This window comes from Bos indicus, chromosome 11 (assembly GCF_029378745.1).
Source record: "Bos indicus isolate NIAB-ARS_2022 breed Sahiwal x Tharparkar chromosome 11, NIAB-ARS_B.indTharparkar_mat_pri_1.0, whole genome shotgun sequence".
Taxonomy (NCBI): Eukaryota; Metazoa; Chordata; class Mammalia; order Artiodactyla; family Bovidae; genus Bos; species Bos indicus.
In genome coordinates this window covers 89,576,096-89,594,617 of record NC_091770.1, presented here as the reverse complement: position 1 = coordinate 89,594,617, position 18,522 = coordinate 89,576,096, and the positions used below count along the sequence as shown (strand labels likewise).

Genomic DNA, 18,522 nt, shown 5'->3' with positions numbered 1-18,522 from the left:
AAGTGAAGTCGCTCAGTCGTGTCCGACTCTTAGCGACCTCATGGACTACAGCCTACCAGGCTCCTCCGTCCATGGGATTTTCCAGGCAAAAGTACTGGAGTGGGGTGCCATTGCCTTCTCCACACATTGTACTTCTCTGCACAATATTCTGAGAGTTTTCAGCGTTTAATCACTTTATGGCATTCTAGTGTCCCCCCAGAGACTCGGTTTAGACAGACTTAATTATAAAAAAGTAAAAGAATGATCTTGCTGCTAAGGTTGTGATATTTTTTACACCCATGACTGTAAGACACCAATCACCAAGATACACATGCATCGGATACCAGCTACCACTCTTACTTAGCTGGTCGGTGAATCAGGAATCACGCCAGGTGACTTTCCATACTTTCTTTCTTACTGTCTCAGAAGCCCAGCAGGATGGGCATCTCCGGTCTCTTGTCCAGAGAGCTGTGGCCCAAGGCCATCATGAGACCGATCCTCAGCTCTGCCTGGATGGACCCGGGTTCCAGGTGTCTCTGTAGCTCTGCAGCCTGGGCTGTGACAGGAAGTGGACTTGGAGATGATGCTGAGACATTTAACTTTGTGCTCCCATCACTGAGAGGTCCTGTTTCTTATCCTCTTTGAGTTCTGATGTCTGATGTAAGTGCTTCAGTGTCTGTCTCAGTCACATTGGGCAGGGACCTTGCCTAGAGAAGGCCATCACTTTTCTTCTACTTGTTGTTTAAAAAGTGCTTTTCAGGGAGCATTGGATTTTCAAGACCAGCAGACAGTAATGCACGAGTGGACCGGTCCTGGGAAAGGCCGCTTCACTTTGGCATGAGCTCTGGGTTGCATCTCCTACTTACTTTTCTGACTTACTTCGGATGTTCAGCCAGACGGCCAAGTCGAGGGGTGGGGAGTGGCGGCCAGTCATTGCCCGTTGTGTGAGAGGTCACTGAAGGAGGATGGGCAGCTCGACCTGGGTTCTCGGTCGGGGCGCAGGGGCGGCCTAGAGGCAGGTGAGGCTGTTCTGGAGTCTGGGCTCTGCCCTTGCTGTCTGGGGAAGCTGGCGGTTGCTTGTTTGGGTCTCAGTTTTCACACCTGATTGATGGCATGGTCATAACTTTCCTGCGAAAACAGTCTAAGTGCCACGTGAAACAGTGGCATACAGGGGACTGAGCAGAACCCTGATGTCTGCTGTGTTTTTGAGGCGTGGGGGTCCTCAGCCTCCCTTGCCTCCCTGCTCCTCCCACCGAGCACACTGGCGTGGTGTTGGCTGAGGTCGGGCACAGGGACCCAACCGCATCCTCAGCCCTGGTGCAGCAGAGGTACCCCACAAATATTTGTCGAGTGAATATAACCTCTAATTTGGTCGTTGCTATGGACTACAGGGCAAAAATACAAAAAAAAACTGTACTGGAACAATGTGCTTGATTTGTCTTTTTTTTTTATTTATTTTTAATGCGTCACTGCTCCTTCAGCCTTAAGGAAGATGTTTACAGATACTTTTCTGTGTTTTGTTTTTTTCAGTGCCTGAAACAGTATGTGGAGCTCTTGATCAAAGAAGGATTAGAAACTGCGATTAGCTGTCCAGATGCTGCCTGCCCCAAACAGGGCCACCTGCAGGAGAACGAGGCACGTACGGCTGGGGAAATCGAGGTGCACGTGCGGGGGCTCCCCAGTGAGTCGGGGGTCACAGGCTCTGTCCAGGATGACCCGGCACTGTGTGCTAGCCCTCAGATGTTTAGACTCCTTTTTCTTCTGTTTCTTCCCTTAGATTGAGTGCATGGTGGCGGCTGAAATTATGCAAAGATACAAGAAGCTACAGTTTGAAAGAGGTAGGTGCCCCAGTGTCCCAGCCGCTTACGACTCCTGTGATTGAATCCAGTGTATAAACTGGGTGGGGGGGGGTGCTTCGGGTGGGTGCCACTCTGCATCATTTGGATGCAGTGGACCTGAAAACATTGATGTAAATTAGCCTTCTGAAGTTTGGCTGTCCTTTGAGTTTTCTGCAGAGCTCACAGTTGAATGGCCTCTGTTGAGGGGGGTCTAGTTGGTAGCAGGAAAGATCCATGGAACAGCTTGCTTCTAGGGATCTGGAATTATGGGAGTGGTTTAAAGAGACCCTCACGGGACATTGTTCTCCAGCCCGGTTAAGGCCTAACAGTCTGAGGACTAATTCTTAGGTTGTCACAGAATTTAAAAGATAGGAATCCTTGGAAAGAAGGTTGGAAGGAAGTCCCGAGGTCGGACAGGGTGGAATGGTGATGGTCACCACCCTGACCACAGGTGTGTTGCCCACATTGTCTACTGCACGCCGACGGGGCCAGTGGGTGCTGGGGACTTGTCTCACTAAGCCTCACAGCAGCCCAACAGGGTTGCCTGTTAGCTGACACCCACAGAGGCTAACTAATGTGCCCTGGTTTCCGTCTCTGGTGGGTGGAAGGGCATGGACCAGGTCCCCCTCGCCCCTGCAGGGTCCCACCTACTCTTCCTGGCTGCAGCCAGGCCGCTCCAGTGTTAAGACACGTTGATTGTCCAGGATGGATCTTTGTCTTTGCTGTCTGAAATATGCCATGTTCATGTGTGTGTGGTCGAGCAGTCATGTCTGACTCTTTGTGACCCCATGGACTGTAGCCCTCCAGGCTCCTCTGTCTATGGGATTCTCTATGTAAGAATACTGGAGTGGGTTGCCATTGCCATCTCTAGGGGATCGTCCCAACCCAGGGATTGAACCCAGGTCTTCCACATTGCAGGCAGATTCTTTACTTGTCTGAGCCACTAGGGAAGCCCCATGCTGGATTCATAAGATGGTATTATACCGTGGAGTTTGTTTGATCTTATTTTCATATCTCTTCTGGACCTTGGGCTCATCTGAAAAGAAGCAGAACAGACGTGTGTAGATGGCACTCTGTATGTAAAACTTTATTGTGAAGATGCTGTATCTGGATTCTGTAATTTCCGGGTGGGTTATTGAGCAACTGCTGTCTGCTCCCCACTCTTCCTGGATGGGTTCTTAGTGGTCTCCTGAATCAGGCATTCATGAGAAATGAACACAACCCCGGGCTTCGTGTTTACAGGAAAACACTGTCAGGATGGGAATGGAATGCGGAATAGACCAGAGCAGTGTGTCCAGAGACTCCTTGTTTAGCTGAATGTGGAAAGTTTTTTTCTCCTTTTTTTTTTTTTTTTAAAGAAATACTAAAGATAGCTGCATTTCCTCTTGAGACTCACTTTTCAAGGCAAAAAAAAAAAAGGTAATGTGTGGCCATCCTAAAAAATATCATACAGGAGTTCTGATGACATTGAAATTTGTTTTCAAGAGCTTATTTATTGAAATGCCATATAGTCTTTGGTTTGGGGCAGTTTATAGCTTAAATATATGGCCATGTGACACAAGAGTTGGTATGTAGAGCTATAAATTTGATTAATTTGGATTTCTGAGGCTGTGAGCCTCTTCTGAAAACATTTTCCAGAGGGAATCTCAACAGAAACTGGCAGTTATTTGGGTTAGAAAAAAATGAACTTTCTATGACATTGAATTTTAAAATGCAGCTGGGTAAATGTTCCTACCTAATAATTTTAACTGTTGCTATTTCTTCTGTACTTTGACTTAGTCAAAGAAGATTTTTTTTTTCTTTTGCATAGTAATGAACCCAACTTGACTTAGGTTAAAAAAATATCTCTCAAAACTATCACTTTAGAATATTTTGCTAGCGTTGTGTTCAAAGCAGCAAAAAAATAAAAAAAAGGACTCAGACTTAATAGGAGCAGAGACCTGTCTGAATGGAATATGAAAATGTTAGACCTGAAACACGGCTATTAATTATAGCCAGTCACTGAGCAAATGCTGGGAGGGATTGGGGGCAGGAGGAGAAGGGGACGACAGAGGATGAGATGCCTGGATGGCATCACTGACTAGATGGACATGAGTCTGAGTGAACTCTGGGAGTTGGTGATGGACAGGGAGGCCCGGAGTGCTGGGATTCATGGGGTTGCAAAGAGTCGGACATGACTGAGCAACTGAACTGAACTGAACTGAGCAAATGCACTGGTCATAGAAAACACCCTCTTCCAACAACACAAGAGAAGACTCTACACATGGACATCACCAGATGGGCAATACTGAAATCAGATTGATTATAGTCTTTGCAGCCAAAGATGGAGAAGCTGTATACAGTCAGCAAAAACAAGACTGGGAGCTGACTATGGCTCAGATCGTGAACTCCGTATTGCCAAATTCAACTTAAATTGAAGAAAGTAGGGAAAACCACTAGACCATTCAGGTATGACCTGAATCAAATCCCTTATGATTATATGGTGGAAGTGACAAATAGATTAAAGGGATTAGATCTGATTGAGTGCCTGAAGATCTATGGACGGAGGCTTGTGACATTGTACAGGAGGCAGTGATCAAGACCATTCCCAAGAAAAAGAAATGCAAAAAGGCAAAATGGTTGCCTGAGGAGGCCTTACAAATAGCTGTGAAAAGAAGAGAAGCGAAAGACAAAGGAGAAAAGGAAAGAGATACCCATTTGAATGCAGAGTTCCAAAGAATAGCAAGGAGAGATAAGAAAGCCTTCCTCAGCGATCAATGCAAAGAAATAGAGGAAAGCAATAGAATGGGAAAGACTACAGATCTTTTCAAGAAAATTAGAGATAGCAAGGGAAAATTTCATACAAAGATGGGCACAATAAAGGACAGAAATGGTATGGACCTAACAGAAGCAGAAGATATTAAGAAGAGATGGCAAGAATACAGAAGAACTATACAAAAAAGATCTTCATGACCCAGATAATCACAATGGTGCGATCACTCACCTAGAGCCAGACATCCTGGAATGTGAAGTCAAGTGGGCCTTAGGAAGCATCACTATGAACAAAGCTAGTGAGCTATTGAGCTATTTCAGATCCTAAAAGATGATACTGTGAAAGTGCAGCACTCAATATGCCAGCAAATTTGGAAAACTCAGCAGTGGCCACAGGACTGGAAAAGGTCACTTTCCATTCCAATCCCAAAGAAAGGCAATGCCAAGGAATGCTCAAACTACTGCACAACTGCACTCATTTCACACACTAGTAATGTAATCCTCATAAATATCCAAGCTAGGCTTCAACACTACATGAACAGTGAACTTCCAGATGTTCATGCTGGATTTAGAAAAGGCAGAAGATCAGAGATCAAGTTGCCAACACCCGCTGGGTCATCGAAAAAGTGAGAGACTTCCAGAAAAACATCTATTTCTGCTTTATTGACTATGTCAAAGCCTTTGACTGAGTGTATCACAACAAACTGTGGAAAGTTGTTAAAGAGATGGAAATACCAGACCACCTGACCTGCCTCTTGAGAAATCTGTAGGCAGGTCAGGAAGCAACAGTTAGAACTAGACATGGAACAACAGACAGGTTCCAAATAGGAAAAGGAGTACGTCAAGGCTGCATATTGTCACCGTGCTTACTTAACTTATATGCAGAGTCCATCATGTGAAATGCTAGACTGGATGAAGCACAAACTGGAATCAAGATTGCTGGGAGAAATATCAATAATCTCAGATATGCAGATGACACCACACTTATGGCAGAAAGTAAAGAAGAACTAAAGAGCCTCTTGATGAAAGTGAAAGATGAGAGTGCAAAAGTTGGCTTAAAGCTCAACATTCAGAAAACTATGATCATAACATCTGGCCCCATCACTTCATGGGAAGTAGATGGGGAAACAGTGAGAGACTTTATTATTGGAGGCCCCCAAATCACTGCAGATGGTGACTGCAGCCATGAAATTAAAAGATGCTTGCTCCTTGGAAGAAAAGTTATGACCAAACTAGACAGCATATTAAAAAGCAGAGATATTACTTTGCCAACAAAGGTCCATCTAGTCAAGGCTATGGTGTTTCCAGTGTCATGTGTGGATGTGAGAGTTGGACTGTAAAGAAAGCTGAGCGCAGAATTGATGCTTTTGAACTGTGGTGTTGGAGAAGACTCTTGAGAGTGCCTTGGACTGCAAGGAGATCCAACCAGTACATTCTGAAGGAGATCAGTCCTTAATATTCATTGGAAGGACTGATGCTGTAGCTGAAACTGCAGTACTTTGGCCACCTGATGCAAAGAACTGACTCATTTGAAAAGAGCCTGATACTGGAAAAGATTGAAGGCAGGAGAAGGGGATGACAGAGGATGAGATGGTTGGATGGCATCACCAACTCATCAGATACGAGTTTGAATAAACTCTGGGAGTTAGTGATGGACACGGAGGCCTGGCGTGCTACATACAGTCCATGAGGTTGCTAAGAGTTGGACTCGACTGAGTGACTAAATTGAACTGAACTGAGCAAATTCTAGATGAGATCAGTGAAGCAGGTTTCAATTTGCTCTCTCCCTTCGAAGTCACCTTCAAATGAGGATGGTGACTGGTGGAAAAGTGGCAGTCTACATCATCTTCTGACAGCATTTAGTTACTAAAAAGTGCTATGGTCACAGTTCCAATACTCTATCCATTTGCACCTCTCATATCAGAGCCTTATTTTAACCTGAGTGTCCCCAGTCTTCCAGCCAGGGTCCTTGGAGATCAGGACGCTGGGAGGGAGGTTCTGGGAGGAGGTCTCTTCTGAGCACTTCGTTTGCCAGCTGTAAGACCCCCAAAGCTGGGAGCTACAGGCTTCCCAGGAAGGTCACGCCCTGTGGCGTTACACACGAGTTCCTTTTTGGGCACTGACCGGGCCATGCTACAGTGCTTGCTTACATTTCTGGGTCAGTGGGAGCTGGAGCAGCATAAGGGACGAGGACCCACCGCCCTGCACAGCATGTTTCTCAAAGGACAATTTTGCACAGCATGTTTCTCAAAGGACAATTGTGTTTAAGAAAGAAGAACACCTTTTACAAGAGTCTTGGGCTTTTTGATAAGTATGGCTGTTAGGGACTTACTTTATTTCTCTTTATGTATCTATCTCGGGGAGATAGATACATAAGGTACATAGAGGTAGATTTGTTTCTTCATCTTGTGCCAGAAAATATACTTCTTGCTTTGTTTGAAAATATATTAGGTACAAATATGTTCATGTATACATACTAGATACAATGTGTATAATATTTATAACATATCGGCTATAATGTATCTAATGTATAGTATATAGATGTGATAGTATGGTATATATAGTATATATAAATATATAGATGTGATGGATAGATAAATAGGTAGATAGGCAGATAGACATCGATATATATGCATAAACATTCTGGAAAGAAAAGCTGTGCTGGTGCCTAGTGTGGATCTTCCTGTTGGTTGTGTCCCATCTTGCACACCCAGCGGGCAGACTCCAGCAGCAGAGGGATCTTGTAGAATTTTAATAGACGTCCGAGAGCAGAGCTGGGTTGTGCTCTTGGGGTGGGGGGTGCTGGCAGCACTGAGAGAAGGGGGCTCTGAGCTGGCAGCTCAGTGGGGCGGGGTGTTTGCCCTCCGTCTGCCACAGGGAGTCTCTTCCATGGGGATGGGCAGTGCCCTCTCACAGCTCCAAGAGGACACAAGTCACACGATGCAAGTAGTTACCATGGAAACACTAACTAGGTCTCCTCTGCTGCGCACTGCATCCTATAATCAGGGCTACATGTGCGGTGCTGAGAGGAGTGACCGGGAGATGCCGCCCAATGGTGAGAGGCAGGAAGAGACCTTGGAAAAGCCGGTCCCCTCCTCATGTCACAGGCTGCTGAGAGCAGGAAGGGAGCGCCGTGGAGACTGGAAGGACCTGAACTGGGCAGTGGTGTCTCCTTAGGGGCTCAGGTGGACCCGCACTGAGCACTGTCAAGTCAGCCAGAAAGCTGACTCAGCGGAGGATGTAGCTTATCTGCACGTGTCCTGCCGTCTTTGCAGGCTGAGTGCCCACATCCTGCAATGCCGTCCTTGGGGGGGCCGTGCCTGTGGGGGGCCCTGTGATGTAGGTGAGGCAGGTCCGGGTCCACCCAGCCTGGAGCCAGAACTGCTGGTAGAGAAATCCAGATGGGGGCAGGGGAGGGTCGCCAGGTAAAAGGCACAGCACTCTGGGAGAACAGCCTTTGGCATTTCCTCCCCGCTCCCCCCTGTGCCCCAGGGCACCGTTCATCCCTCCGTCCTTCTTTCTCCTGCCCCCTCAGCGTGGGAACCCGCAGACCGCTGTCCCCACATGCGTGCATTTTCCCCACAAAACCACCTCCTCGGATCTGGCAGCCAGAAACAGTCTTACAAAAGCAAACACTCTCAGCTGATGACAAGACCTCGTTTTACACATTCACTCACCACTGAGGCCTCAGGAAATTTTACCTTATTATCATAAACATCGATGAGAAAGTATCACATTTTCCTGGATGCCAGAGTTCCTTTGTATTAGCAAGTCTTCTAAACCTTCTGCTGGACCTACCGGTTTGATAGTTTTTGTGCTATTGATTGTGTTCAGCTGCTTTAGTCGTATCTAACTCTTTGCGACCCTAGGGACCATAGCCCACCAGGCTCCTCTGTCCATGGGATTCTCCAGGCAAGAATACTGGAGTGGGTTGCCATACCCTCCTCTGGGTGCTCTTCCTGACTCAGCGATCAAATTTGCATCTGCTTGTATCTCCTGCATTGCAGGCAGATTCTTTACCCACTGAGCCACCTGGGAAGCCCCTAGGTGCTATTGATTAATTCACCTTTTTAAAATAGTTAGGGTAGGAGTCAGCTAACCATGGCTGTTGGGCCAAATCTGCCCGGCCCCTGGCTTGGTGTTGTAAATAAAGTTTTATTGAAACACTCCTTTACAGATCAACACAGATGCCTTTGTCCTTCCGAAGTAGAGCTGAGTAGTTGGATAGAGACCTCATGGCCCTTAAAGACTGAAATACTCACCATCAGAATTAGATGATAAGGTGGTTTTCAGTCTGTTGGTACCTGACAGGAACTTGAGGGCTGAATCTGGCTTCCAGTTCAGGGAACGTGGCAAACACATGCTTGTTGAGGGGCAGCCCAGCCCGCCTGCAGCCCATGACAGCTGCAGCCTGCTGGGGGTCCCGGTGTCTACATATTCCGTCTCTGATGTGGGTGAACCAGCCCACTCCGGCATTGGCCAGTCATATGGCCTAGAAGAGCCTTTCATTGCTTCTAGGTTCACAGCGAAATACAGTCCGTTCCTTCTCAAGAGTGACCCTGGGAACAGCTTGCAAATCAGTGGCCGACTTGGAGCCCTTTGCAAACACCCTGTAATCCTTTGGCCTCCTCGCCTTTTGGCCTGGCATCAGCATCCGTGTGGGTTCTGGTTGGGTGCTCCCTCCCGCGGCCCAGCACTGAGAGTCCAGTCACACTTGACAGAGGGCCCATAGGACCCATCATCAGGCTCACTGTGGTGGTGGTGGGGTAGCTCAGGACCCTTTATTTAAAGAAACGTGAGATGTGGACGCAGATGTGAAGGCATGTGACTGTCACGGGTCCTGTTTTTCAAAATTAGCTTTCTCACTAATTTCATTAAATCAGGCTCCACTTCAGAGGGAAAACCGGCTGTCGAAGAATGAATTTCACACAGTCCTTAGCTCAGGGTTTTGATGTGAATTTGGGATGGAAACCGTTGTAGGCGGATACGCCCTTTGATGAAAAGAAGAGCCAGCCATCTCCTTTTCATCTTATCCTTCCATCCTTACCCAACGTTTCAGGGTGCCCACAGCACACCCCGCCCAAGGCTGTGAGCCTTCAGACGGGTTGCTGTGGCAACCCCGTGTCTCAGGGCAGGCAGGTGGGGGCAGGAGGTGCTGGCTGGACCACGGGGTTTCCAGGATGGGGCTCTTGAGCCTTGAGGACTCGGGGGGTAATTGGGGATTTGCTCTCCCACCATGCGAGTGGGCTAGGGAGTGGGGAGTGGCTGAAGGGAGGAGGCACCCCCAGGTGGGTCCCAGATCCTAAAGGGCATGTTATATCTGACCTTGATTTTCTTTTCTCCCTTAAATATGAAAAGCTGTGTGCTGGTGTGTCCGTCTGTCCTAAGCCCTGTCAGTTTCCTGGTCCTGCAGACCCTGACTCGCCTGTTTTTTCTCTTTGTGTCAGAGGTGCTCCTGGACCCCTGTCGGACTTGGTGCCCGGCGTCTACGTGCCAGGCGGTGTGCCAACTCCAGGAGATGGGGCTGCACACCCCCCAGCTGGTCCAGTGCAAAGCCTGTGACACGGAGTTCTGTTCTGCCTGCAAAGCCAGCTGGCACCCTGGCCAGGGTTGCCCGGAGACCATGCCCATCACCTTCCTTCCCGGGGAGACCAGGTACCTTCCAGTGTGTCTTTCCTGGTCACCTTGTACTAATGAATGAAACAGAACCTGTTAAACTGGTGCACACCTCACAGTGGAAGAGTCTCGAGCTTAGGAAGACCCCAAGGGTATAATCGTTTGTTGTTGGTGGTGGTTTAGTCACTGTGTCTGACTCTTTTGTGACCCCATGGACTGTATTCCGCCAGGCTCCTCTGTCCATGGGATTTCCCAGGCAAGAATCCTGGAGTAGGTTGCCATTTCCTTTTTCAGGGGATCTTCCCGACCCAGGGATCAAACCTGCGTCTTCTGCATTGCAGGTGGTCTCCTGTCTTGCAGGCAGATGCTTTACTGTTGCGCCACCAGGGAAACCTGTGTAATTGTTTGGAAGCTCACCGGTCCTCAGATAACCATGTAAAGTGATGACATATTTAACCCTTACAGTCATTATGATGCTCGTGGAAGGTCCTGCAGTCAGAATGTATTCAAAATGCCAGAATTGGCTGTCAATTTCAGTGAATCTCTACTCATAAATTCTTTAGGTTTTGCACAATCTGCTCAGTTCTGTGGAGAATCACGTTCCCCTTGGTAAATGCAATGAGTTCATAACGATATAGCAAATTCACCCCATGATCGGTGAATTTGAACCACTTCTTCAGATGACTCTGCATTTTCAGCTGACATAAAATTTAACAGCATGGGCTGGGCGTCCTTCTACAGTTAAACCTAGAAAGATACCTAGGTTGTCATTTTGTGAGCAGCATAGAACCCTCGCTGCCACTTACTGGGCACTTCACCCAGGCTTGCCCTGCCCAGTGCCCTTCATGCATAATCCCGTCTGCCATACTCACACCAACCAGAAGCTGGGGCTCAGAGAGGTTGCCACCCAGCCCATGTGCAGAAGAGCTGCACTTGAACTTGGGCTTCAGTCCGTCTATGCTCACCCCTGTGGCCTGCCCAGACCTCTCAGGAAAACAATTTTGTACAGACACCAAATAGATCTAAGTAAATGATTAGCATGTGTGTGTTTTTAACATTTCTTTCCTTGATAATAACAAAGAGCATACTATGTATTATCAACCTTTTGTAAAGTATATGAATATATGAATAAAGATATAAAATTAGACCTCCCTTCTAAGCCTCTGCCCTGTTTTCTTTGGTTTGTCTGTACACATCTAAATTTAGATCTGTGCTGACCTTGCTCATTTTTTCCCCCCATAGTTGCTGATTCAGTTTTTTCTTTTTTTTTTGGTGATTATTTTCCAGAGTTTGAGATTCTTTGGTTTTGAGTTATTTCACTTAATAACAAGTGACTTCATAACAACCCACTCCAGTATCCTTGTTTGGGAAATCCCCTGGACAGAGGGGCCTGGTGGGTGACAGTCCCTGGGGTCTTAGAGGGTCAGACACGACTGAGCACACACACAACCTCAGCCCCTCAGCTACTTGAGCTCATGATTCCGGGGTGGCCCCTGCTGGCAGGTCACCCCGGAGCCTCCGAGCACAGCCTGACAGGGTCTCTTCTGCTTCAGCTCTGCTTTCAAGCTGGACGAGGACGACGCACCAATCAAGCGCTGCCCCAAGTGCAAGGTCTACATCGAGCGGGACGAAGGCTGTGCCCAGATGATGTGTAAGAACTGCAAACACGCCTTCTGCTGGTACTGCCTCGAGTCCCTGGATGTGAGTACCAGTTGGGTGGTGGGGTGCTTCGTGGGGCAGGCTGAGCAGGAGGCATGGCCCAGCCACTGCACGGCGACTAAGGGGGCGCTCCTGGGCCATGGAAGTCATGCCGTCAGGTGCTTATTCTGTGCCTGTGAAAATACAAGCTCATGAGATGCAGTGGTGTCAGAAGACGGGAGTTGGTGCAGGAGCTCCAAGAGGGCAGGGTGGGCTTCAGCCTGGGTTTTCAGGGAGTGGGTAGATCTCAGCATCTTAGGTTTCTGCCTGTGGGGCTGTCTTAGCTCAGGCTTGAAACCGAATCATCCCCACCACCAGGGAGCTTAAACTGGTTGCTGATCTCTTGCTTGTGGGGGCTGGATGTCTGAGAGCCGGCGGGCTTGGGTTCAGGACCCTCTTCCTGGTGTGCAGGCGGCCACCTTCTTCCCGTGGCCTCACCTGGCAGAGAGAGGACCCTCTGGACCCTTTCCTATTCCTCCAAGGACACGAATTCCATCAAGGGGGCTGCAGCTCATGACCTCATCTGAACCTGATCACCTCCCAGAGGCCCTGCTTCCAAATCCCATCACACTGGACATTAGGGCTTCCGCATAGGAGTTTTGGATAGGGGGGAACACAAGCAGTCCATCGCAGGGACCATTCCTGGAAGAGCAAGGATGAGAGGGCCACGGATGCCAGGGACAGAGCAGTTGCTTCAGTGACAGTCGTGTCGCCTGCAGGGCCGAGGAACATATGGATCCTCTGCCATCTGGCCTCATACGGCCTCTTCTCCCAGATGTACCTTGTGCTGTCTGTCTCACAGGGAGAGCCTGCCAGGGGTGCCAGGCCCACCCCATCTCAAGTCCCTGCCTTTTCTGGAGTTCCCAGGCCTAAGGCAGACCATACTTCTTTCCAGCTTCCTGTTCACTTTCTCATCTGTATTGGGAGTGGGCATCTTGCCAACATGATGACATTATGACTCCAATTTTATAAGAGTTTATTTGTGCATCTGTTTCTACAGTGTGTTAGTGGCTTAGTCACGTCTGACTCTTTGTGACCACATGGACTATGGCTTCTGGAGAATGGGATTCTCCATGCCAGAATACTGGAGTGGGTTTCCATTCCCTTCTCCAGGGGATCTTCCTGACCCAGGGATCAAACTCCAGTCTCCCGCATTGCAGGCAGATCCTTTACCGTCTGAGCCACCTATGATCAAACAGAACTAATCATCTATTAAAATCGTTATAGTTGGTGACAGTCAAAGCCTATTGAGTCATATGTCATAAAGGGATGGCTTTATATTTATCTGTCCTTTGCAGCAAAGGTGTGTCCTGGATGGATCCAGCCCACCCCATAATAGTATTAAGATTTAATTAGAATAAAAGGAGGTCAGAACGGCCCCATGTTTACCTTAATGGGAGCTCACCTGTCTGACAGCTGCTCCTTCTCATCCCGACCACCTGCAGTCAGAGCACCGTGTTTGGGTGAGTCTCCTGTTGAGAGGTTATCGCAAGTGATTCAGCTTTATACATACTTGCAGAGAAGGGTCAACTCAGGCCGCACAGGTGAAGGAAAAAGCATTCTTAACAGTGTGCAAAGTGGCAGAACTTTGAAAGCTTGCCTGTCCCAAGATGGACAGGTCTAGAGACTGTCGAGAAGAAAATTAATGTCTGTTTGAGATGGACGCTTGAATAAGCTAACAGGTCTGTAATTCAAAGGCCACCTATAAAAATATTACACAGATTGCTTCTTTCTGTTTTTTTCTTTCGAAAAGCCTGTTGTCCCTTTGTTAACTTAAAATCACTAAATGTATAGGAGATCTTTGTGTAACTGAACAAATCTGGGGAGTATATTGCCGTCTTTCTGTCTTGGAGGTTTCCTTTTCCTTTCCTAAGCAAGTTGAATAAATCACTTTGGCAAGGTTAATTTTCTTTAACTTAAAACCAATAATAGGTTTGTTCACTGACTTTGTGCAATGGGAAGGGGATATTTAGAATGATATTTGAAGCATTACCAAGTCCGTATGGTCTTCAAAGTCTATATGTATATGGTTTCTCTATGTATCACATATATACACATACATACACACATACATACATATACATATACATATATATATATGTATATGGGGCTTCCCTAATGTCTCAGTTGTGGAGAATCTGCCTGCAATGCAGAACTGGGTTTGATCCCTGGGTCAGGAAGATCCTCTGGGGAACGGAATGGATACCCATTCCAGTATTCTTCCCTGGAGAATTCCATGGACAGAGGAGCCTGAAATGCTTCCAGTCCATGGGGTTGCAAAAAGCCAGAAATGCCTTAGCGACTAACACTTTTCAGTCCATACACAGTCTTTCTGTATATCGGAAAGATCCCCGGGAGGAAGACATGGCAACCGGCTCCAGTATTCTGGCCTGGAGAATCCTATGGACAAAGGAGCCTGTCGGGCTACAGTCCATGGCATTGCAAAGAGTCAGACACGACTGAAGCGACTCGGCACATAGTCTTCTATATTATATAATCCTATATATCATACATAGTCTCTCTATATTATATAAATATGTATAATTTTACACTTCACTGTATTTTTTTTTGAAAACTGATCATTAATTTATATTATATTATCTATTCTCTGTCCCGCAATTTCCCATTCCTTATCAACTTTTCCTAAAAGGGAAAGGAAGTGAAACACCGGTTTTAACTACATGTTATCAAACTTCCCAGTGGATTCTGGGGGGAAGTCTTAGACGTGGACAGACACAGAACCTGACTTCCAGAGAGACCATAGCTTTGCTGTGACCTCTCCTGCGACCTTGACATCCCCTTGACCTATCTCCTTTGAGCCCAAGGTTGTTCTCTCTCTGCTCTGGTCTCTGGAGAGACACCCTGTCTGTACGTCCGTGTGTCTGTCTGACTCAGTTCTAAAGCACACTTCCTGCCAGCAAGAGACACCATTGTTTCCAGGCTCCAAGGGACCAAGGCAGCAATTTCCTCCTTGAAAGCCGGCATCCTTGGGGCCAGGAGTGTCCTGTTTTTCTCTGTAGATGAGCAGTTGCTGCCTAGTGACCCTGTGGCCACAGAAAGCAGACCCTGAAGGACAGGGAGTCTGCTCTGGGACGGTCAATCAAGGACAGTAGCCATGACTCAAAGTAAGTGTGTGAACCAGGTCTGGAAGCAACAGCGTGTCCGGAGTGGAGACAGAGCTGGTAGGTCTTCCATCTCTCCCGGGGAATTTTCCTTCCCCTCACCAGCTCCTGAGCGTCCCTGCGCCTCACGGAGTTAGCCCTCATCTTCTGGCGCTGCCTTCCATCTTGGTCCTCAACCGCCCACCCAGCTGGGCCCGGCCCCCAGTCCTCACAGGGGAGGCCCTGGACCGCACCCGCTCATCTGCTGCACTGCTGGCCCCACAGTCACTACTTACAATCAGGGGGGACCCACTCACTCTCTTTCTTTTGGGGTGAGTAAATAGTTACTATGTATGAAGTGATGGTCATATGCAGCCTCTGTGCCTTGCTCTGCATACCTGTTACTTCATCCAGCCATCCCCAACCTTTTTGGCTCCAGGGACCAGTTCCATGCACTGTGGTGGGAGGGTGGATGGTTTGGGGATGATTCAAGGGCATTATATTTGTCGTGCATCTTATGGTTATTGCATCAGCTCCCCCGTAGATCATCAGGCATCAGATTCCGGCGTGAGAGGTATTTCCTGTTTTTAAGAAGCCCACGAAGGTTAGGGATCTTTTCCCAAAGCCCCGAAGGAGTGAGGAACAGACCCAGCATCCATTCTCCAGTCTTTCAGACTCCAAACCCCACCACGTGGGTTAGACCAGCCTCCGTCAGGCAGACCCGACTCAGAGTGGGACAGGAAGTCTCAGGCCTTCTGTGGTGGGGCTGCTCTGAGTTCATTCATTCGTCTCTGAGCATCTGGCCGCCCGAGCTCTGTAGCCAGCTCCATTGTTTCTATGTCCACCCAGGAGCTTGGTGTGGCTCCTCTGAACAATGTGAAGGAAACGTTCATGCTCACCGTCCACCTGGGTTCCTGGCAGGCTCTGCGGTGGTTATTCCCCAGGCCTTCATTCAGGAACTTAAGGTCACAATGAAATCACTGTTACATTGTGAAAGCATCTTCCAGCGCTTTTGTCAGGGGGAAAACTTTCGTTTTGTTCAGGAAATGTGCCGTGAGTGTCAGCAGCTCTGCTCTGCATGAAGAGGGGCACTGCCAAGTTGAGGCCGGCAGAGTCTGTGACCCCGAGGAGCTGGTGACCCCGCAATCAAGAAGCCCCTGGTAGCACTAGGTCCCTGTGGGCGGAGCCACAAGCCGGTGCGTGTGGGGTCTCCGGCAGCCCCTCCAGGGGTGGGGTTGGTCCCTGGGTCCAGGGGCGTCAACGGTGTGGGCATAGCTGATGGAGAGTTCACTGACCAGGCAGAGGGCAGAGTGTGGGAGGCGGGCCACCTCCAAAGAACAGGATGTGGTGAGGAAGCTGTGAGCTGTTCGTGGCCTGGGCCTGGCCAAGGTGCGGGCCGTGACTGGGGTCTCTGGGCCGAGATGGAGGTTGACCTCCATCACAGGGGCTCATAGCCCCCAAGCACTGGTCCACGGCAGGTTGATGACAGCCACGTGGGGCATCTGGACCCCGAGTCAGGAGCTGCAGTCCCAAAGGCTCCCAGTGACTGTAACGAGTAACAGGGTTTGTGCAGCTTTGCTGGAGGAGATCCCTGCAGACTTCATAGCTGGGTGAGATAGCACAGTTAGCCTTGTGTTTCAGAAGACAAATCCAGAGAGTATCCGTGAGCCTCCGGAGCAAGACTTTGTGAAGAGCAGCCTGGCAAAATGAGACCCTGGATGAAAAGTTAACCTCCATGGTATGTGAGTGAAAGAACATAGAATGAGGAGTTCAAGGAAGAGAGAGTGCCCAGTGGACACAAGTCATCAGAAACGGCTTTGAGAAGACATCCCCGGCCGGCTGAGCTGTGTGTTCATCTCTGCCCGTGTTCTCCTGGACAGCTGAGGGGCTGGTACTGGGGGGTGAAGTGAGAGGTGGCAAGCTGGGACCGCCCACCTCCCTGGAAGGCAGCTCACTACCACCCCCCAAAACCAGAATTTCCTGCTGTTCCAGGACCCAGTCAGGCTCCAGGAGGCTGACCTGTGAGGTCATCAGACCAGAGGCTGGCGGTTCCCAGGACCAGAGGAGGGCTCCCAGGCAGTGCCACCTGTGGGGATGCTAAGGGACATCACCATGACCAGCTCTGCCCGGCTCCAAGAGGAATGGCCTCCTGTCTCAGACACGCTGGGCTGGGCTTATTTCCTCTTCTCTCTGAAAGAGGCTCTGTTCATACTCTCGGTTACATGAAGAAACAGCATGGGCCTCCCTTCTGTGCTGCTTGCTGAGCTGGTTCTCTTTGTGGGTGATAGGAGAGAAAACAGCCCCTCCTGTTAATGGAGGAGCAGAGGGATTTGTACAGAAGATGCCCTCCTGCACCTCAGTTCCTGCTTGCTGAGGTCTGGGTGCCAAGCTCCGAGCTGGTGATGTAGTTACCAAGGCTGACATTGCTTCAGGGGTCCAACTCCAGGAGCCCCTGCCAGTCTGGTGAAGACTCCCAGGTGATGGAGGTGAAGGTGGGGGTGTGGTGGGGGGTGGGCAGGACGTTTCCGCCAAATCGGAAGGGAGTCGCCTCTCCGTTCTAGACAGTCGGGTGAAGTGTGGACGGAAGACTGGTCTCCTGCCAGCTCTTGAGCCATGAGAACGTTTTCTGGTCTGAGCAGAGAAGAAGCACTTTCCGGGCAAGAAGGCTGGTGCTACAGGCCGAGGATGGACCGTACACACACCGGAAGTCATCTCATCTGGGAGTAATTCTGCCAGGGCAGCAGGAAGCCGGGAAGGCAGGGACTCCGGGGAAGAAAGCTCAGCCCCAGGGCTGCTGGCGGCTCCCAGAGCAGCCCAGCCTCTGACCTACTTCTTCAGAAGCCCTGCATCAGCGCGGATTCCTGGAGCCGGAGCCAGGCTTGGACGGGGGCCGAAGTGGGAGCAGGGCTCCCTCTCGTGGCCTGTGAGCCTTCGGTCACGGAGAAGGGAGGCAGGCCAGGAGGCTGGGTTGACTGCAGCCCCTTCCCATGAACTCGCTTCCTCTGCTGTTGTCCGTGTTCCCTCGTTTTGAGTGTTTTTTTCTTTTTTTTTTTTTTCATTTAAAAATACGGTTTATTTGGAATGCTGCTGCTGTTGCTGCTGCTAAGTCACTTCAGTCGTGTCCGACTCTGTGCGACCCCATAGATGGCAGCCCACCAGGCTGCTCTGTCCCTGGGATTCTCCAGGCAAGAATACTAAAGTGGGTTGCCATTTCCCCCTCCATTATTTGGAATAACTTTCTTTAATAATTCTACATTTTTATTCTGGGGAATGCACAGGTATAGACGACACTGTCTGCACCATTTATTGAAAAGGTTTAGTCTTTGTAGTAATTTTTGTATTAATTAGTTTTTTGTATTAGTTTTTGTATTAATTAATTCTTTGTTTTAATAATTCTACATTTTTATTCTGGGGAATGCACAGGTATAAACAACATGGTCTTTACCATTTATTGAAAAAGTGTAGTCTTTGTATTTTTGTATTAATTATTTTTTGTATTTTTGTATTAATTAGTTTTTTGTATTCATTTTTGTATTAAG

At 48.7% G+C, this 18,522-nt stretch overlaps 1 protein-coding gene across 6 annotated transcripts in view; it reads left to right on the top strand.

Annotated features, from left to right (window-relative positions):
• Nucleotides 1–18,522, top strand: part of RNF144A (ring finger protein 144A) — a 128,592-nt gene that overhangs the window by 99,706 nt on the left and 10,364 nt on the right. For all 6 annotated transcript variants that reach the window (XM_019970736.2, XM_019970735.2, XM_070799180.1 and 3 more), the window contains 4 exons: nt 1,510–1,614; nt 1,757–1,817; nt 10,016–10,223; nt 11,738–11,885. In XM_019970736.2, coding sequence (XP_019826295.1) covers nt 1,510–1,614; nt 1,757–1,817; nt 10,016–10,223; nt 11,738–11,885 — 522 coding nt within the window. The remainder of the gene's footprint in view (nt 1–1,509; nt 1,615–1,756; nt 1,818–10,015; nt 10,224–11,737; nt 11,886–18,522) is intronic.